Source organism: Desmodus rotundus, chromosome X (genome assembly GCF_022682495.2).
Source record: "Desmodus rotundus isolate HL8 chromosome X, HLdesRot8A.1, whole genome shotgun sequence".
Lineage (NCBI taxonomy): Eukaryota > Metazoa > Chordata > Mammalia > Chiroptera > Phyllostomidae > Desmodus > Desmodus rotundus.
This window is the reverse complement of record NC_071400.1, coordinates 15257270-15279314: the sequence shown is the minus strand read 5'-3', so window position 1 is coordinate 15279314 and position 22045 is coordinate 15257270. Positions and strand designations below refer to the sequence as shown.

The window sequence follows — 22045 nt, the reverse complement described above, 5'->3', positions numbered from 1 at the left end:
AAACTCAAGAGCCCCATCCCATCCAGAAAGAAAAGATCTCAACAGAAAAATCCCCAGCATAACTTTGTTAATTTTTAGAAAAGCATTAATGTCCAAGACAAGCTTTCAAATCTATGACCTTCAAAAACATTGCTTAAAGAAATCTTACCTGAATACGACTTCCTTAACAAAGCCATGCTTCTTTATAAGCTGGTCCTACCCAGACAACTGCTGTCTACATTTGGAGCAGACACAGAGAGAGGAGATCAGAGAAAGTTTAAGGCATACCTAAAGTATTCTCCAAGGTACTGGCCAGAAGCATCAAGCCCATACTCGCGGTATAGAGAGATCATTAATGGGCATTAGTGACAGACCATTATGACTCTCACAGATCATTAATGATTCATCATGTAGCGGTATTGTTCTGGCAATAATCAGACCACTGCTTGGACTCAGATATAAGCTTCACCCATACTATTTGCTTAAACTTATTATTTCCAAGCAGAAAATTGTATTTTGCCTTCTAGAATTACGAAAAATAGTCTGTAATACAATCCCTCAGCACATTAGAGGCACTTTTGAAGCTAGCTGCCTTCTTTGGTAGACGTTTCTCCCACTGTCAGGAACATTGTAGTCTGAAAGGCTCCCCAATAGCTTTTGGGCTGTTGAAAATGTGTCTTTTATTTTGAAATTAAATTATTGATGAACAGAAAATGCTACAAGCAAAATAGACATTTATAAGAGTTACAGTTGCTCAATCCTCTGTATCTATTACTTGTACAATATTGAAATTCTACCTGAATTTCGAGTTTCCTGCCAAAAAACACATTTTCCTATTTAAGTCCTTTGTTAAAAATTCAGAGAATCTACTAGCAGCCTATGTCTAGGCTTTCAGCTAATTATAACAAAAAATACCCCTCCAAGAAACAAAGACTATTTTAGCATTATATCATACACATTACTGAAGCACTCAACAGTATTAATATAGTAATCAAAATTTTAAGAAAAAGTGAAACCCCGAACCAAATTGCCATTCTTTTTATTTTTGCCTTATGAAATATCCACTCTTTTGGTTAAAAATTAAAATGGAAATGGATATTCAGTTATTCCGGGAGCAAATGAGTCTTTCCTATTGAACAGATTGGATTCTCCTGTGTGAGTCTGGGAAAACTTCCCTTGAGTCAGAGCAAGAGGAAATCTGTCTCAAGGCTGAATGTTGTCACTATCAATGAATATTGAAGACTTACTGACACCCACAAGGATCTATATTTATTGAGTCCCACCAACACCCATACTCAGTGCTACATGGAAAGGAAGATGATGTATATGCAAAAGCATTCCATAAACTTACATACTTTTTTTTCCTTAAGCTTCTCTGAATAATCAAAATTGCTTTGTGCTCTCTCCCTCCACTCTTCCATTCAAAACTAAGAGTATAACAGACAGCTGCAAATGTTAGCCCCTCCCAAAGAGATTCAGCCTCAAGCAAAATTGCTTTAGCTGTAGGACGGGATTTCAGCAGTAGGCAGAGAGGATGGAGAAAATTTGTTCCGCCCTGAAATTAAATGTCCTCCTCCAGCCCCCACCAGCAGCCTACATCTCAAGGGCCTGAACATCAGGAGCCATCAGAACACAAGTGGGCCAAAGAGTTGTTCCTCAGCAGGGCCAGCTTTCTGGAAGTGTGTCCTGTGCCATCACACTGGACCCGTTCTAAGAAGGATCCTGTACTTGGGTTTATGCTTTGCTGTTACTGTTTTAAAATTCTTAACAAATTTTGAACAAAGGACAACATTTTTGAACGTTGTCCTTTGCACTGCGCCCTGCAAATTATGTAGCCAGTCCTGTCCCTTAAGAAATCCATTTGTTAACCAGTCAGTCATTCTTAGAGGGCCAGATGATCAGCTTCAGAGTGTGGCCAGGGCTCTTCCCAGAGCCCTGTGTCTGGGAAGCTGAGCTAGTGCTCAGGCCACCAGGCACATAGTTGCTTATGCTCAGATCCTTGTTTGCAAACCAAAATGGCTAATGGAAGAATTTAGGCTTCAGTGAACTCCTTACACAGGAGAGATGCCAACTTCCTTCAAACAAAAATAGCAAACCCTAATATGGAGGCAGTCTGTCCTGGCCAATGTAAGAGCTCTTAAAAGAGGCATTTCCCAAGGGACAAAATTAAGTCATCTCAATATGAGTGGTCTTATCAGGTCTAGTCAAGAGACACAGTTTTTCTTTTAGCTTCTTGTGGCCCTGCAGGGGCTGCACCAGTCAATGCAGTGGGGAAAGGGGTCCCCTGAGGTAAGAGTCACTCAATCTTTGTTGTTTAGACTGCATAGAAATAAACAAAGTGACAGCTGACATGGAGCCAAAATGCAAGACAGGTGAAATTTATTTCTGCTACCCTTTCTCTCTTATAGCCTCCAAACTAATTCTCAACCATTCAGGGCCTTCCTGCTACTCAGTGCCTTTGTGCTTCTCTTTAACTGTTACTACTCCACTGCAGGAGTTAATCCCCTATTAGGCATGGCAGCCCTCTCAGGACTCCATGTTTCTATCTTCTCTTACATTCTGGGTCTCCCTATTTGCCTAGTCTGCAATGTGGCTGACCTTGGTCAGGTGTTATGGAGGCAAGCAATATTGATTAAGCTATTTGACACATATTTGTAAATCAATGACAGCTCTCACAAAGGTGTTTTCATTTTGGGAAAACAACAAATAGTGCCTTGTTCTCCAATTGCCATCCTCTTCCATAGTGGGGCAAATTGAAGGATTTTAAACAACAGAAGGGCACAGAGGATGGTAGTGTTCACCTGTTCTATTGAGTCTTAGGGCTACAGGTTTGTGCTGATTCAGCCCAATGGCTCAGGGGACAACCCCTAAACCCACACAGTAGACTGAGTTCTTTGCATGCCCCAGGCTTTTTTGTACCTTCACAGGTCTGTTCGTGATCTTCCCTCAGCTGGGGACATCCTTCTCCCTTTGTCAGCTTACTTTCAAGTAGAACATCTTCTAGGAACTCTTTTCTGCCAGACTTTTCATGCCTCTCAGGTTGACCTAGGCCTCCTTGGTCCTTTCACTGTCCCCAACTCAAACTTCTATCATTGAACTATGACACTGGATTGCATTAAGCTGTTTACATGATCCCTCATTTATTGACCAGGGCAAGGACCACATGCAATGGACAAGCTCCTGTGAATGAATGAACTCAATAGAGAATGGTGTATACTAAATGGTGAATGCACTGGGAGCCTGAACCTGTGTGGCTGCCATAATTGTGACACATAAATATTCGCAGGTTGTAGGGTATAGTTTTGCATTAGTCAACATAGGTAGGGGGTGCACGGGCAGCCTTCACTTCCTTAATAACAATTTCAATCCAGATTGAATCAATACCGGGGTCAGCACTCAGTGCTGTGTCACTCACCCTTTTCCGATAAATGCCATCAGCAACCAACTCTTTCTTTCTGCCCATCTACCAAAGAGTAACCCTCTGAAGTCACAATCTATCATCTTCCCCTACAGGCAAAGTCCAACTAAACTAAAGTTGACAAATCTAGTTAACTCTCTGGTGAGTGAGTGGCCTTTAATCCCAGCCTGAGATGTTACAGATCTCGAAGCTTTCATTACACTGTGGCCAAGCAGCCCGAGTAAGCTTCCTCCCTTCCTGGAGGCCCCAATCAATACTCTGCCCTCCTCTTAGAGCCCAGACACATCAAAAGCAATAATGCCTGATATTTAATCATTTCCCATTAAAATGCAAAGCTCTGTCTCCCGGTCCCCTTGACAGTTTAATTGTTTTAAAATGTCTACAGAAACCGATGTGAACAGATTTGTGATACATTGTTTACTTGCTGTGCCACCGTGGCCTCTTGGCTAATTAATAAAGAGCATTTTGTCAAAAATTGGGCATCTTTGCTGCACTGATCTTTCATTTTGGGAAGAATTTATGGGAGTAAGGGCAAATTCAGTTTGCATTAAAAATCACCAATGTGTCCTGGCTGGTGTGGCTCAGTGGATTGAGTGCTGGACTGCAAACCAAAGGGTCACCAATTTGATTCCCAGTCAGGACACATGCCTGGGTTGCAGGCCAGCCAGGTCCCCAGTAGGGGGTGCATGAGAGGCAACCACACATTGATGTTTCTCTCCTTCTCTTTCTCCTGCCCCTCCCCGTCTCTAAAAATAAATAAATAAATAAATAAAATCTTTTAAAAAGTCACCAATGAATTGAAAGTTTATGTTCACACAAAATTCTACACGCAAATGTTTATAGCAGCTTTATTCATAATCATCAAAACCTGGAAGCAAGCAAGATGTCCTTCAGTAGGTGAGTGCATAAATAACCTATGGCACTTACAGAATATGGAATATTATTCTGAACTAAACAGAAACAAGCTATAGTGCCATGAAATGACATGCAGGAACCTGCAATGCATATTACTAGGTGAAATAAGTCAATCTCAAATGGCTACATTCTGTGTGATTTCAACTATATGACATTCTGGAAAAGACAGTAAAGTAGTTGCTAGGTATTGGGGGAGAGACAGACAGGGGATAGAGGGATGGATAGGCAGAGCAAACAAGAGTTTTAGGGCACTGAGAATTCTCTGCATGATATCATAATGATAGATACAGGTGATTATACAGCTGTCCACCCTCATAGAATGCACCACACAAAGAGAGAGGATCATAATGTAAACTATCGACCTTGGGTGATATTGATGTATCAGTGTAAGTTCATCAATTGCAACAAATGTCCCACACTCATGGGGATGTTAATAAAGGGGGAGGAACAGGGGGAACATGGGAAATATCCATGCCTGCCACTTAATTTTGAATGAATCTAGAACTGCTCTGAAAAAAAAAAAAGTCTATTTAAAAAACAACAAATGGGTATCTAATATATTCCAGGAATGCATGTTTCCTCACTGAATCCTCATGACAACCCTGTTAGGTTTGCTTTGCTTTTTCTTTTTTCATAAGAGGAAACTCAGGCTAAGAGAGGTGAAGTTTCTTGGTCAACATCGCATAGATGGAAACTGGCTGGAATGCTGTCAAGGGGCTCAAAAGCTTGCTTGGTGGTTAAATGGGATACCCTGCATGGTTTCTCCCAACCCAGAGTCCTCATGATTCTGTGCTCCCTTCCTCCATAAAGCATCCTCCAATGAATGCAATTGCCAGAAGTCCATCAGACCTGCCCATGTCACTTATTTCCTGCAATACTAATGAGTTCCAGGAAGGAAAGGAAATGCTGCACAGGTAGCCCCTCACCCTAAGCAGATGATGGGAACCACTGCTGTCAACTACCACAGCCTGCACCTCTGTCTCATTTTCTTTGAGAGTAGCAGGGGCAGAGGGGCAGCCAGCGAGATTCCTCCCCCTCCTCCCCATGAACACAGGAACCAGCTTCAATAACATCCCATTGGCTACTGTGCCCGCAACTCAAATCCCAGTCAGCATCACCAAGGCTCTGAGGTACAGAGGCACAGGTGAAGCCTTGGACACTCCCAGAAATGCCACCTAATTGGGTATTTTAATGTAACAGCCATGGATGTGCAAAAATATAGGTTGTAGAATTGGGGTGATGATCATTCCTTCATTGGACTATTATAAGAATTAAATGAGAAATTCATGTAAAGTGCTTAGGGCAGTGCCTGGCACAGTGTGAGTAGTCAATAAAAGTTAGTCCTCTTCTCTTCTTCTTGGTCCCTTCTTGCCAACTTGCTTGTATTCCCTGTAATCTCTTCATTATCCTCCCTGACATTTTTGGCAGCATTTTTGTGGAAACTGATCAATAAGCAAGCAATCCATGAACATTAACTGAGTTCTGACAATGTACCTGTGCACAATGTACCTCTGCCATATGCAAGAGATACAAACGGAAAAAGCACACAGATTCCCACAGAGCTGAGTCTGAAGGTGAAGATAAACATGAATACAGTTGAAAAATATCACTCTGAACACAAAGCCATAAGGAATATGCTGGAGGCAGACACTGGAGATAAAATGTTGAAAACAAGATTCAATTTACCAAAGTCGCTGATTATAAAAATTACAACTCCCCAAATATTAACTGTGTTGTGTGTGTTCCCCCATTATTGTCTCATAGAATCAAAACTGAAGTAGTACACACAGTTGGTAGCACTGTGTCTATGGGTTCTTAGTAAGAAGAGCTAACAGATAGTCTGCCTCTGATACTTGGACGGGTTTCCTATAATTGTCTAATTTATGTTAGGTTTAAAAGCAACATAGCACATGCTTCTATTCTGCTCATTTCTGCTTCTTACATCATAGCAAATGACACCTAAATTTTTGGATGAAGAAATTCCAGATATGCCACAAATCATGCATCTTTAAACTAAACATCTGGATCTTTTAAAGGTGCCAGAAGAGGGGCTGTGTGCATGCACACCACATGTGTACACATGTGCACTGTATTAGCAGGAAGACGTGTTCCAGGCATACACAATTTTCCACTATGCTGTAAGGGTTATTAATTTCTTGCAAAGATTGTACGCAATGCAGGGAAAATAGAAAAGTGATTTGGTTTCTGCAGTTTCTCTCTGAGGAAGAACATTAGGGGAGAAATATTTCTCTTTGTGTTCATAGCACCACCTGGTGGACAGCTAGCATATTTCCGTTACATGCTAATCCTCTCACCCTTGGCAATTTTGATTTTCCTCTGAACAGTTTTATGGAAGGCTCTGGTAGTTCACTTGGTTAGATCGCTGTCCTAATATGCCAAGGTTGTGGGTTAGATCTCCAGTGAATGCATGAATAAGTGGAACAACACATTGATGTTTCTGTCTCTCTAAAAATCAATAAAAATCAGAAAGTTTTATGGAGGGAGAAATTAAATATTGAGATTTTTTAAAACTCATATCTCATGAAAATAGGAAAATAATCCAATTATAGTCCTCTTTGTCCACTTTATTCTGAAGATTCTCTTGGCTGATTTTCAAATTAATGTCAAATACTTGCCTGTTTTAGGGAGACTTCCATTTCATTCTTTTAGTCAGCAAATGCTTCCTGGGTACCTATTACATGCTAGGCCTATTCTGGGTGCTTGAGATATAAGAATAAATAATCCCAGGTCCCTTGTCCCAAACCAAGTGTGATGGCCTCCCTCTGGAAGGCCATCTTCACAACGACAAGTCTGGGAGGTTACAGCAGGCCTGGCAAGACTCCAAAGAGATGAACAGGAAACAGAAAGGTTTCACAGAGCAGGTGACAATGGATCTGAGCATAAGTCCCAAAGCAGATAGGGTTGGTGAAGGATATAAGTTATTCCAGTACAAATAAAGAGGGAAACACTTAGAGGTGTGAAAAAACCTGAAACCAGATGGGACACACCAGACACTGAAAGTTGTTGGGCATGGCCATAGGCTAAGGGATGAGAACAGGCACAGAGGAGAAGACTTGGAAGGCATAAGCTGAAGAAGTAGGCAGGGGATATTTAGAAACTTGGTTTAAGGAGTTTAGACTTTATCCAAAAGGTGATTGGATTTTATACCAGAAAAGATTAGAACTCCCTCTTTCAGGAAGGAAACTTGGGCTACAGTGCAGAGAATATGAGGGGGAAGGCTGGTGGGAGGGAGCTCTGCTAAGTGATATCAGAGAGGTGATAAGGATGTAAGTTAATATTTTACTATAAGGATGATAACTGGAGTTGTAGGTTCCCTCTGAAGACTCCACTGAAGCCTGAATCACTGTCTATAAAACAAACACCGAACGATTATAGTTCTATTGACTACTTGACTGGGGTTGAGGGAGGGGACAGGCTGTGATTACTTCAAATAGTCATCCAAGCTTCACTTTGATTTAGTCAACACAATGCACACAGGCTCCATCCTGTCTGATGATTCACAAGGACGCGAACAGCAAAGTTGTAAAAAACTATGGGCACCAGAGCCACACAGACTTGAAACCTGGTTATACTCCTCACTGTAAGCTGTGCTTCCTTGAGCCTCTTTCCTCATCTCTCTAAGCCTCAGTTTCCTCCTGCGTAAAGTGAACTGTTATAATTGTATCTAAATATCTCACAGGGTGATTGTAAGAACTTGACTAGATAATGTATGTAAAGCACTTACTGTAGTGTCTGGCACACTGTAGGCATGTAATAAAGGTACCTTTATTTCATGTTCCTCTCCCTTGTTCTTTGTGCCCAGGAACAAACTAGTCTTTTGTAAGATGGCAAGTACATATGTTCCTTAGTACCTCTCTAGGTTACTCTACCTTGGGCTAAGGAAAGCCTCTATTTGAAAGGTATCTGGTGATTTCAGCAGTTTGTTTCCCTCCTAACCAGGCAAGAGTCTAAGCTCTACACCTAGCGTTGACAACAAGCCAGGTTCTCATGGTCCAGAGAGTCTGCTTTGCATACCTGCCAATTCTTACTGGAAAGCATGGAGCCTGGAAATGAGGTTGGCACCCAAATCCTATGGGATTTCTAGGTCAGTCAAGAAAGAGGTGAACAGGAAAAGACCCAGCCAAGAAGGGAGGCCAGGTGGATCTGGCATTACTGGGAGCAAATAGGTAGATGGGTATGGAGAGGGAGAAAGCAGAGCTAGGTGTGGAAGAAATCCTTGAGTCAAGATGTACCTCAGGCAGTGGTTTTTTACATGATTCTCTTGGAGTTATCACTTCTAAGTGAGTCCTGGAGAACACTGATACAACCAAGATTCTCTGAAAAGATCCCATGATAGGTGTATTCACCAGGCCCTACTCCTGGAGATTCCTATTATATATTTGGCATGATGAAGGTTATAATAAAGTGAACAGTGAAGAAGTCTATTAACTGTGAGAAACTCTGGGTTAAACATACTAATTTGTCCACAGAATCCGTTATTTCTCCCCATAACTACTAATGTTCCTTAATACTACTATTTAGTGAAAAACCCTTTGAGGACATGCAGAGCTAATATCTCCCAAGCACAGGTCTCTTTAGCCAGGACTGACACACAGAACCACTCAGAGAGGCCCCCATTAGTGGCCCCCCAAGGGTTCTATCCCAGGCTGGCATTGTATTCTCAATCCATATATCAGATGGCCACAGAAGGATGGGGTCCGAAAGTGCCCTAGATTGCACCAACTCCATTACTTCTAGTACTTCTGGTTTCCAGGAGAGGGCTCCCTCAGGGAAGTTTTGAATCCCTGATACTCAGAAAATGGTAAAAGTGAAGTTTTTGAAGAAGGCAGTCTGCTTGACCTGGAGAGAATGGACCTTTGCAGCCATCCACAGTGATTCTAAGCTTCTGAGGTAAATGAAAGGATAGGAAGGGGAAGAACTCAAACATTGCCTTTCCAGCCCAAGTGTTCTCTGGGGCTTCCACTTGTCGCTGCCCAGCTCCAGCAGCATAAGCTCCCTCCTTTTAACATGTGAGGTCATGGAAACTCAGAAAGTTGGATCACAGGTTGGAGTTACATCCAATACTGCTGTAGTGGTTCCCAGCCAATTTAAATATAATTTCACTGAATTGCACAATTTTTTTAAATTAAAAAAATAGCCCTGTCTGGTGTGGCTCCATGGATTGAGTGACAGCCTGTGAACCAAAACGCCAGTTCAATTCCCAGTCAGGGCACATGCCTGGGTTGCAGGCCAGGTCCCCAGTAGGGGGCGCGTGAGAGGCAACCACACATTGATGTTTCTCTCCTTCTCTTTCTCTGTCCCTTCCCCTTTATCTAAAAAATAAATAAATAAATAAATAAGATCCTTAAAAAATAAAAAAAATATATGTTTATTCATTTGAGAGAGAGAGAGAGAGAGACATAGCTTGGTTGCTTTCTGTATGTGTCCTGACTGGGGATTGAACTTGCACACTTTTGGTGTTTGGGACGATGCTTCAATCAATTGAGCCACACAAGCCAGGGCTGATTTGCACAAAATTTAGATAACCTTGAGCTGTGTACCTGTTATAGACTGAACTGTGTGTCCCCAGTAATTCAGACATTGAAGCTCTAGCTCTCAGTTTGGAGATAAGATCTTTAGGGAGATAATTCAGGTTAAATCAGATCACAAGGGGGAGGCCCTAATGTGATAGGATTGGTGTCCTTATAAGAAAAGAGAGACTAGAGAGTACTCCCTCCTCCTGTCTGCCTCTCTCCTCCCCTCCCTCTCCCCACTTGTGCACCGAGGAAACATTACATTATGACACAGAAAGAAGGTAACCGTCTGTACACCAGGAAGAGAAAACTCACCAGACACCAAACCTTACAGCACCTTAATCTTTAATGTCTAACCTCCAGAACTGTGAGAAATAAATTTTTAGTGTTTAAGCCACCCAGTCTATGGTGTTTTGTTATGGCAGTCCTAACAGACTACTAACATTACCTGTTTTTTTCAAAAGCATACATATAGGGTCCGGCAGAAGTAATGCCTGCTTGAGTGTGGTTGGTGGGGTAATAACATGGGTGTAATACTTTATAGTTTTAATTTGAACATTTCACCTAAAATGTCCTATGGTGTGCTTGAGTGTGATATTGTTATGTTACAGAATTACATGCTTATGTGTTTGTAATAAAATATTTTATAATAAAAAGGGGGTATTATTTGTGTCAGACCCTGCATATTTGTTATTTCTCTTCCCCCCCAAATATAAATAAGTAAACCAACTGGGGGGACAAAATAACAATCCAAACTTGTAAAACAATACAATGCTTGGAAAAGTTGATGTAACCAGGAGCAGTTTAAAAACAGAAATGCAATTTTAATGAAATAGAAATGAGGCAAAATTGCAATCTCCAAATGAAAAGTGAAAGCAGTCTAATGAGAGCTTAATCTGTACCTGGCTCTGTGCTTGGCTCTAGGAGGCTGGGGTGGCAACACAATGTTGAACAAAATCTAGTCCCTTCCTTCAAGAAATTCAGCCTTTCATGGAGGAGACAGACAAGTAAACAGACATTAAGAAAGTAGAGTTGTATGCTACATAGGAGGGGCATCTAATGCATTGGTCAGGGTTTGGGAGGCTGGAGTCAGGGAAGGCATCCCAGAAGAGGTGGTAGTAAGCCCAGACTTGAAAGAAGAGCAGGAGGCAACTAGGTGAAGAGAGTAACTGCCCTAGAAACTGGTACAACCCACAGGAATCATTTAAAGGCTCTGCCCTAAGTAGCTCTTAGCTCCCAGAAGAGCGAGACCAATGCACACATAATGACCTTACAAGGTGGTTTAAGTGTGATGACACAGATGTGGCACAAGGCATTCTGAAAGCACAGAGCGGGGCACCTACAAAGCCTAGCCTCTGGGTCCGCAAGGGATGCCTTTCTCAGAGCAGGTGTAGTGAGCTAAGGTTTGAAGCCAGAGGTCATTAGTCAAGTCAGTTAGATGGGGGTGAGAAAAATGTGGGGCTAAGAGAATTCCAGGCAGTGGGAACAGCTACAAAGACATACAAGCCTGAGATGGTTTGACATGGTTGAGAAATGCAGGCAGTTTGGAATGCTTACAATGCAGACTTTCAGGGATGGGATGAGAGACAAAAGTTGTGAAAGTTGCTAGGGGCCAGATAGATCATCTGGTGCCTCATGGACCAGGGAAAGGGACTGGACAAAATTTGGTGTGCCATGGGGAAACATACAAGGATTTAAGCAAGGGAGAGGCCTGATCCGTTTGGCATTTTAGAGAGATCTCAGTGACTGTGAGACGAAAGGCAGAGAGACCTTTTAAGAGGTTGTCAACTGGCCAGAGAGCAATGTTGATAGCCTACATTCAGGCAATGACACTGTGAATAGAGAATATGGCAGCAGATTTCAGACTCCGTGTGGATGAAGAATTGAGAGAACTTGGATATGGACTGGAGATGGAAGGTATCAACGAATCCTCTCAGGGGTGTCCAACCTGTGTCACATGGGCCGTGAGTGGCCCAGGATGGCTATGAATGCTGCCCAACACAAAATCATAAATTCAGTTAAAACCTTTTTTTGCTCATCAGTTTTCATTAGTGTTTGTGTATTTAATGTGTGGCCCAAGACAACACTTATTCCTGTGTGGCCCAGAGATGCCAAAAGGTTGGACACCTCTGCTAGGGTTTCTGACGTGGTCAACTGGTTGGTTGGGGAGTTCTCATTCATTAAGATGGGGGGACCTTGGAATTCATTTTCCCAATTTTCTATTTTTACAGGTGAGAAAACTAAACTTGGCCAACATCATTCAAAAGATGAGTGATAGCTGGCACTATAAACCAATGTTACTGATTCTTTGTCAACTAATTGTTTGTGTGTGTGCCCATATGCAACTAATTTAGTTTTGGATATGTCTGTGGGGGGCATGGCAGAGGAGATGATCTAGAATTAGTAGATTTCAAATATAGAAAGAGGGACCTAGAGGGATAAAGTTTCTGGAGTGAAGAGTAAAGAGATGGTAATGGCAGTCGTGGGCAGTGGGGTAGATGAGATAAGATGCTCTAGGAAGGATGTACAGAGTGAGATGAGGAGCCTGAGAAAACAGAGGAAAGGAGGCAATCAAGTAGACTATGGAGGAATAGACAAAAAGGGGAAGGCAAATGAGGAAATAGTGGTGACACAGAAACCAAGGGAGAAGAGAAGTCCAGGAAGGAAGAAGGGCTTCTTGAGGGTTCAAGATGCCCTTGAGAGATCAAGTTAGTTCAGGATTGTATGTGTCCACTGACTTTTGTAATCAGTAGGCCTGTAGCAACCTTAGAGAAAGTGGTAGGGGCCATGGCTTGAGGAAAGAAAGAGAGGTAAGGAAGTTACTGCTTTTCTCTCTCTTATTATCTGTATCCTCTGTTGTCCCTTGTCAACACAATATATTCATGCACTATCCTACAGATCAGCAGAATCTGGGTTCAAGGGGGCAGAAGAGAAAAATGAGTCCCCAAAGGATTTTTCCTCACTTTATTCCTACCTTAGTTCAGCGAGGCCCATGCTCAGAGGCACAGACAGGTCCTGACAGGGATGGGAGGTGCATAGGAGGTCCCTCTATGTCTCAGAGTTGATTAGTTGGGGGACTTAGTTCATAAAAAGATGTCACCCTTCAACTCCTCAAAGCATCTTGTAGTCTTCCTTTTATACCATTTCCATTAATATCTTTTCTTCACAAGGTTAGTAAACTATATTGTTGAAAGGCACAACTTTTGGACATGTGCTTAAAGAGAGTAATAACCTTTTCTGTTTTTGCTTTTCTCCATGTCTGTTAGCAGGAAACTCTGTTCACAAATTGGAACAGAATTTCCAGTAAGAATAGATCCTATGTATGGAATGCATCATTTTAAGCCAGATATATGAGGGGTATGCATGATAAAAACTAATGGTGTGATGAGCGCAGAGTCTAATATCATTTCATCTAAGAAGTAGGGAATTAACCATGTTTGCCAGTGTCATAATCATCATCATCATTATTATTTACTAGATTTTTTAATTTACTCTTTACAACAACCCCAAAATGCAGGTATGATTAATTATTCTATTTTATGAAGGATAAAACAAAGGCCCAGAGTATGGGCAGTAGAACCTGCTCAGGTTCACAAGTCAGTAGCAGGACTTGAACTTGAATACATTCAATAATACAATAAATACCATTAATTGAGAACCTATGATACACCATAATCTAGAACAGTGTTCTCCCAAGTGGGATGCATGAGTCTTAGGAAAGGGTAAGACAATTGGCTATGGAAAGAACATTTTGGACCTTCAACTATATTTATTTTTCTTATCAGTTTCTATTTGTGTCCTTGAGTATATTTTATAATATAAGTAATTAAAGTATAAACTCTATTAGATGTATCACATACTTCATTTGTATGTAAATAAATATTCATACTCAGATAGAGATGTGTGATCAAAAAGTTTGTAGGTGACTTGTATAGAGATAGTGATAAATAAGACCTTACTAGCCCTGGCCTCCTATAATTCACACAGAGGACCATCTGTCCCTGTGTCCATGCTCCTGAGTCTGTTGATTTCACACCACTTTGAAGTACCCAAATCCTTTGCGTTGTTGGGACCAATGCACAGACCATGAATTTAATTGACAATACAGTTTTTGGAACAACTTATTTTCCAGACATTTATCCTCTGAGGCTATTTCTCTTTGTCAGAAAAGAATCAGAAGTATCTATATTTGAACCAGCACCTTTCATTACTCATTTTTATTGATGATAATGTTCCTGATAGTTGAAACATGAAAAAAATTTAAATTTGAAATATGGACCCAGATAACTGACCATGTTATAGTTTAGCTCCAATTTTCACACATTTCCTAAGCACTATTGGGCTTTTATATGTTTAATCCATCCATTCATTTGCTTATCCATTCATCAGATAATTGTTAAGAGCATACTGGGTTCCAGGTACTGCTCTAGGCACTAAGGAATTCAAGCATTCAACTTGTATGTCAGCATATCTTGAATGTTTGCCTTTTCCAAGAGCTAAGTGTTAGGGAGATCTTTAGATAGCTGGAGTGTTATTTTGTCCCTTGTTTTGACTTTCTTGGCCACCAACAGCCAAAAGGGGAGGCACTTTCAGAGTTACTCATATTTAAATGTCAAATGAGAATAGAGCAAGAAGATAAGAATTTTTTATTGGTAAAAATGAAGCCACCGTTCCAGAAGTGGTTTTCCTTTTGATGGCTATGAGCTACACTTGGAATTTTTAGAGTGCAAAAATCAGGATGTGTCTGAATTATTAAGCATCTACCCTATTGGTATACTGGAGTTTCAAGAGGGCCTAAGTCAGCTGAAAATAAACAATGCCAAACTATAGGATTCCTAAAACCTTTGAGATAACAATGTGAATCCTATAACCATTCTGACCTTTCTAGTTGTATGGCCAAATCTGGGCAATATTTCAGTCTAACTCTTAACTCATTCACCAAGTTAAGGGCCCTGAGCCTGCTGTTCTTAGAGAGGCCTGCTTGCACAACTGGGCCTTGGCTGGTGCTTGGTCACTTGGCTGGCAAACAGTTCCCTACACTGATATGAAACTTTCACTAAATGATAAAAGTGGCTCACTGCCTTTAAACAATTTTGAACAAACAACGTGGTTTATGCTGAATACCTACCTGTTTTCCTTCTGGGGCATCTAGAATTTTGGTATGTACTAGATAGATGGTGCCTATGTGGTCAGCCCTCAGTAAAAACCCTGGGTACCGGGACTCTAAGGAGCTTCCCTGGTGGATGACATTTCACATGCATTGTCACACTTGTTGCTGGGGAAAATAAGCAAGTCCTGTGTGCCTCCACTGGGAAAGGACTCTTGGAAGCTTGCACCTGGTTTCCTCCAGAGTCCTCCCCATGCAACTCATCCCTTCGTTGACTTTTCTCTGTATATTTTTTAAACTTTGTCTTAGATTTTATTTATTTTTAGAGAGGGGAAGAGAGGGAGAGAAATATCAATGTGTGGTTGCCTCTTGAGTGACCCCTACTAGGGACCTGGCCCACAAACCCAGGCATGTGCTGTGACTGGGAATCGAACCAGTGACCCTCTGGTTCACAGGCCAGCACTCAATCCACTGAGCCATACCAGCCAGGGCACTCTGTATGTTTTTTATGTAATAAATCTTAGTCATGAGCATGACTAGATGCTGAAGCCCTGTAAGTCATTCTAATGAATCAATGAACCTCAGGGTGGTCTTGGCAACTCCTGACATAGCTTCTAGAATGTACTCATCACAGCTCATGAAATAAACAAAACAGACTCAAATCCATCCTAGACTGTAAGATCCATGAGGACAATGACCTTGCTGGTTTCATTGACACAGTACCCTCAGTAGCTAGTACAGTGCCTAGCACACTAGGGATATTTGAAATATTCACAGAATGCACAGATGAATGAAAGAATAAACTATAGAACTATGCGTGGTCAATTAAAGCCTTAAGACTATACTTATAAACTCATTGTTAAAGGTAGAAGAATGGTTATTTTTTAAACTTTTTATTGTTTATGCTATCATAGTAGTCCCATTTGTCTACCTTCACCCCCCTCCACCCAGCCTGCCCCCCACTTCCATAGTCTATCCCCACACTGTTGTCCATGTCCATGGGTCCTTCATGTATGTTCTTTGGCTAATCCCTTTACCTTCCTTCAAGAAAAATAGTTAAATTCCGTATTGGTTCTGATGTTTACCTCAGGGTCCAATAATTTCTTGTGGGATACATGTCTTAAATTATAGTAAAAGTCAATTAGAAAATATGACCTAATACATTAGCTTTCTTCTTTTACATTTAGCATAGTACCTGGCATATATAAGACACTAAAATATGATTATTTAATAAACATGTTAATGCAGACATAGACCAAGTTCAAACTCTATAATGTAATTGCTACATTAGTTTGTTCTTAGAATAAGAAACCAGTCTACACTGTGAAAATCCATTCATTAACAAGTCAAAATTTGCATTTCTTTTCTGAAAAACTTATCTCTACTTCATAGAATCACTTGTTTTTGAACAAGGTTTCAAAGCTACTAGCTCTAACCCCATTTATCGTAATGATGAGGAAATACCCCCTGTATCGTAATGATCAGGAATCATCTAGATGGGAAGAGCTACCCTCAAGGAATCAGGCTACCCTCTTCACTGTACGAGATGTGTGATAGACTGAATTGTGTCCCCTCAGATTCCTGTGTTGAAGTCCTAACTTCCAGTACCTCAGAATGTGACTGCATTTGGAGATAGGGCCTTGAAAGAGATGATTAAGTTAAAAGGAAGCCATTAGAGTGGGCCATAATCCAAAATAGAAAGGTGTCCAAATATGAAGAGGGAAACTGGACACACAAAGAGAGCCAGGAATGTGCACACACAGAGGGAAATCCACGTGAGGACACAGCAAGAACGTGGCCATCTGCAAGCCAAGGAAACAGGCCTCAGAGGAAACCAAACCTGCTAACACCTTGATCCTGGACTGCTAGTCTCCAGAATGGTGAGAAAATTAATTTCTGCTGCTTAAGCCATTCCGTCTGTGGTATTTTGTCATGGCAGCCCTAGCACACTAACACAAGTGGTTTCTTATCCTTCAGATGACAGTGTTTGTTACACATCCCTATCAGACCAGCCAACAGATGAGGCAGCTGGCAGTCAAATTCTAGGAGGCCTGGGCAGCGGATCCCTGCTCCAGCTGCCTAGTGAAATTTCAGGATGGAGGAGCCAAGCCAGGCAGTGGGGGCTGGTGTGGGGTTCGGGGAGGAGCCTGCCAGGGCTGCCAGTTTGAAGTAGGCCTGCTGTGTGCTGGTTATTAGCAGGCAAGTTCCTGGAGATGGCAGCATTTGCTAATGATTATTCCTTGAGGCAGTACAGCTGCCTTTTTGCTTTTTCCCTAACAATTTACATCAGGGGAGGATAAGCAATGGGTCCAAATAAAACAATGACCATTGCCAGGGCCATATGTTTCTAACTACAGTGGGGAGCCCTAGGAAACCTTATAGAAAGAATCTCTTTCTCTTGGCTGATTTCAACATCCTATCCCCCACCCACTACCCCACCCTCTGGCAGAGCACAGCCTCCATAAATGCCAGGCTGTGCATCACTCATTATGGGTTTCAAATTCCCCATTCCAGTCATCCTGGTGAACTCAGTCCTGTGCATCCCCTTCTCTCACCCAGCCCAACACCCAGAGGCAATGTACCATGTATATTTCTGGCTCCAGGCTTGTGTTCCCACTGTATACTCCAACTGGAATGCCTTCCTTCCCTCTGTCTAATTCTAATCCTTTACCTACTTCTAGGCTGAACTAAGCCCCTCTCATCCACGAAGGTTTCCTTGGGCAACACAATCTGCAGTGTTTTCCTGAACCACAGTAATATAGTGTGATGACTGTCATATAATAGAGCTGTATACAAGAAGTTGTGGAAGCCCAGATGGGAGCAGAGGCAGGGGTGAGGCAAGGGATAGGAGAGAGGACAAACATCCCTGTTTGTACACCTAGTGTGGTGATTCCTTGCTTGGCACCTAATCACATGCTGCCCTAGGAACCTGTGTGGCATCACAATTTGACCCTTAGGTCACCTTACATTTTATATATGTTGGTCACTGCTACCTTAGGCCCCCCTAACATGCCCCCCATCCCCATCATCTCTGCTTTACCTATGGTATGTGTCACTGAATATGTTCCCAAGCTGCTTGCGATTCTCTGAACTTAGTTAAGTGTTAAATATACATGTGGAGGTGAATTTAATTCCAGGGTGGCACCTCAGTGAATTTCTGAGAAAACCTAAAAATAACTATCTTGTGATTGTTTTCTGTCATCATTAAAATGTCAATCCAGTGCTTGAAGGAAGAGCTAACTGCTCTCCCTGAACTGTTCAGTGCTTAGAAATGTGTGTGAGCCAATAGTGAGTTGCTTGTTACAAGACGTGGCAAAGGAGCAGAGGCTGGAGGAAATCAAAAAGTGCCTAACACGGGATCCCAGACACTGAAATGCTGGATTAGTGAGTGCTACAGTGAGGGACGGGCAAGGAGACTGGAAGCAGTAAGGACAGAACGGGATTGGGAGTGAGGAATGTTTATTGAGAACCCACCCTATGCCAGGTTCTGTGATTGCTGCTTTACATGGATTATCTAATTCAATTGCTTTAGCAACCCTCGAAAGTTGGTACTGTTATTACCCCCATTTCTGACATGAAACACAGTAAGGTTAATTGACTTGACCAGAGCTGGATGCCTAAAAAGTAGGGACAAGATTTGAAGCCAGGTCAGTTGGACCCCTAGGACTGTGCTTTTCTGCTCACCACTGTGCAGAACTGGTATACGCAGTACTAATCCCCAGGGTCACATAATGTTTTAGCTCCCATTTCATGTTGACTCAAACATTTTCTTGGTAGGAATGAGGAAGCTGTGTCTGCTCTTCCAAGTCAAGGTGGGAGGGGAGAAGCAAATGCAGGAGCGGCCCAAGCACTCCTTAAGTGTCCCCATCACAGTACTTCCTCCTCACATCAGAGCTGGGAGGGCATATACAAGCTAGTCCTCCCACATCAATGTAGAAAATGGGGGAATACATCCCAGGGAGAGTAACGGGGCCTTCCTTGGATTCATATGATCTTCTTCAAACAAGGGCTAGACCTTCTACGAACAGTCTTTTCCAGACACAGTTGAGGAACCAACAGCTCAGACCTCAGCAACTTGGCCACTGAACAGAGCAGGGGAACACAGAAACCTCCTGGATCCTAACGCCTGCCACCAGACTTTCAACACTCTTTTCATTTACCACCATCTAAAGGTTAAGATGAATCTGTCTTGCCTCTTCTCACCCAGGAAATGCAAGTCCCTTGGCATATCCCATGTCCCCTACTTAAACTGACCAGAGCCTGCATCCTGCCCTGAAGTATTCTGGTCCTGCAGCATTCTTTGCTTTGCATCAAGTTTTGATTACAGAAACTCCCAGAAGTAAAATCATTTATCCTTGCTAAAGGATGCTGCCAAAATCAATATGTGTATACTATCTTATATGACAGTCATTTCATTTATGCTAATTAATAAATCCACAATCAATTATTTGGCTATCTACTAATGGAAAATAATGAAAGTGACCCATGTAAATAAATCCACAGCCCCCCATCCCTTTTTAATCATCTGGAATGGTTTCCAAATACAATACACAAATGCGTTCATACTCCAGGTCTGCTTGAATAGCAGAGAGGTCCCTTACCTGCACATTAGTTCTTCAAGGCCAACTCTATTACAAAGAGCAAATTGCAGCCCTATTGTAATGAATGGGAATTGAGAGGGTAAAAATGTTTAGTGCACACAGCCCATACTCAGTTTCTACTGCAGGTTGGTCTAAGAAGTCATCATTGGCTTTTGGTTCATAAGTAAAGAAGCAAATCTCTGGTGAACTGTAAATCTCCAGACCAGGGGCTCAGGATGGCATTGTGAATATGATGAAATCACTTTTGCTTTAAGATAAGAGCTCAACACTCCTAACTTTCTGCAATAGTTTGAGAACACTGCATATACCAAAAGAATATTGGTATCCTGACATCTCTTTAGGATTTATTTCAAACTGGTCATCTTCCCTGTAATATGCCATCGGTGGCAACTAGCTGAGAGAGAGAGCTATTTATAGTAAGCAAAGCAGGGCACAGCTCTGGCAGGGCAGACACCTCAACCACCTGATTCTCTGGACACCACCTGATTTCTCACTACCTGATTCTCTGGACAAACAAACTAGTGAAGGATGAAGTTCCAATACAGACTGAGAAGAAAGAAAATATGTGGAGCAGCTGCAAAGGCCCAGCTCGCTGATCCCAGGCTCTGGCTTACAAGGGATATGGGGTGACCTTTAACCCTGCTCCATGCAGTCCAGCCTGCCTCTCTCTGACCTAATCCTGGGCTCCTCATTGTCTCCTTTGTCCTATGTCTTGAATGCAGTGTGGAAAAGTGTAAAGGGTACAGCCTCCAGAGTCAAAGACCTGGAGTAACCCTGCCACTTAGGAGCTATGTAACTTTGGGCAATTATGTTGCCCCTCCGAACTTCAATCCCACGTCTGTAAATTGGGACTATGCAGGGTTGTCCTGAGGCTAAGAGGAGATGATTCAACTAAAGGAGCTGACACATGACAGGCTTTCAATAAATGGCAATTGTTACTGCTAATACTGAAGGTCAGGGCCCTTTATTCCACCTCTTCTCTATTCCTAACAATGATTATTAGCACAGTGACTTCATGAATAAAAGTAGCTTTTGATGAGACCTTGCAATGTGTCAGGAACTGTGCTAGATGATATGCATGCCTTGTGTGAGGGTGGGTGTGAACAACAGGGGAGATGACAGTTATAATTGAAGAAATAATCCAGTTTCTCAACTTCTGCCAACCTCAACAAACATTATTCATCTTAGAGATGCTAATGTCAGAGTCCCTCAACAAGGCACAGTTAATCCAGATCAATATTACTTACAGTATAGGTCACTTAACACATTTGTCCTTCTTCAACAATTCCTTGAGCTCATCCTAAGATGAACAGGTGGGAAGATGCTGCTGTGTGGTTTGCATGTCTTCATGTATGTGCATATGGGCTCGCACAAGTGCCAAAAAGAAAGGCAAGGGGGAGAAAGCTCCTTCCAAGTGTTTGAAAAGAGATTTCTTTTTTTTTCCACAATTTTTACCTGAGGATATGGTTATAGATTTTACAGAAAGAGGAAGGGAGGGAGAGAAGGAGAGAGGAATAGAGGTTAAGAGAGGGAGGAAGGGGGGAAAGAGAGAGAAGGAGAGGGAGGGAGAGAGAGAGAGAAGCATCGATCGACTGCTTCCTGTACATGCCTCAACCAGGAATTGAACCCACAAATTTTTGGTGTATGGGACGATGCTCCAACCAACTGAGACACCCAGCCAGGGCTGAAAAGTGATTTCTTTACATTAGCCATCCTCCTTCCTTTGAGTTCCTGTGTGATTCTTGGGAAGAAGGATCAGGCAACTGCTGCAAGCCTGCCTTGGTATCAGCCTCACTTTGCAAGGTTGCAGCCACCTTGGAGAACTGAGATTCCAGAACCCCCAATGTGAGTGAGGTAGGATACTGGGGGTGTGGCCCAAACAAAGGAAGACCTTAACAGACAATTTACTACAGATTAGAAAACTGAGAGCTACTAGGCTTGCCTTTATCCATACTACCCCACATCATCCAGGATTCCACTTCAGCTCACTATCAAGGCCTCCAGCTTTCTTCCTGTAAACTGATATGCCATAGGGACTTTATCAATAGGTCACTGAGTGAATAGCAGAGCTGAATCAGAATCTACATCTAAACAGAGTTGGCCCAGACCCTCTAACACTCCACCAGGTTGGTGCCTAGAAAGCTGCAAGTAAAAGAAAACCTGGAACAAATCAACAAGGACAGGTCAGAATGAAGCCTACATTTTCTTCCAGCTTCTAGGAACATGTGTCTGGACATATATTACATTATCACAAGCACTGAGTCAAAATCCTGAACGTGCAGATTTATGTTCCTCTCTGGCTCCTGATCGCAGCAGAATCACCGTGTTAACTGTGCCTAAAAGAACCCAGGGGGTTAATTTAAGTCAACTAAAAGGCCCTTGTCAAAGCTTTTTATGGCCCTTGAGATTTAATATTCTCCACAATGCTGCCTGGTCTTACTTCACTTGCCATCCAGTTCTTATTAATGATTACTTTTGCATTTGACAAAGG

The 22045-nt window shown here is 42.1% G+C and overlaps 1 protein-coding gene across 7 annotated transcripts in view; it reads right to left on the bottom strand.

Annotated features, from left to right (window-relative positions):
• FGF13 (fibroblast growth factor 13) overlaps nt 1-22045 on the bottom strand; it is a 579899-nt gene that overhangs the window by 103269 nt on the left and 454585 nt on the right. The window contains exon 1 of one of the 7 annotated variants that reach the window (XM_053917461.2): nt 149-281. The exons of the other annotated variants lie outside the window; for them this stretch is intronic. Coding sequence (XP_053773436.1) covers nt 149-176 — 28 coding nt within the window. The 5' untranslated portion in view covers nt 177-281. Of the gene's footprint in view, nt 1-148; nt 282-22045 lie in introns of those variants that run through there. 7 annotated transcript variants of the gene reach the window in all.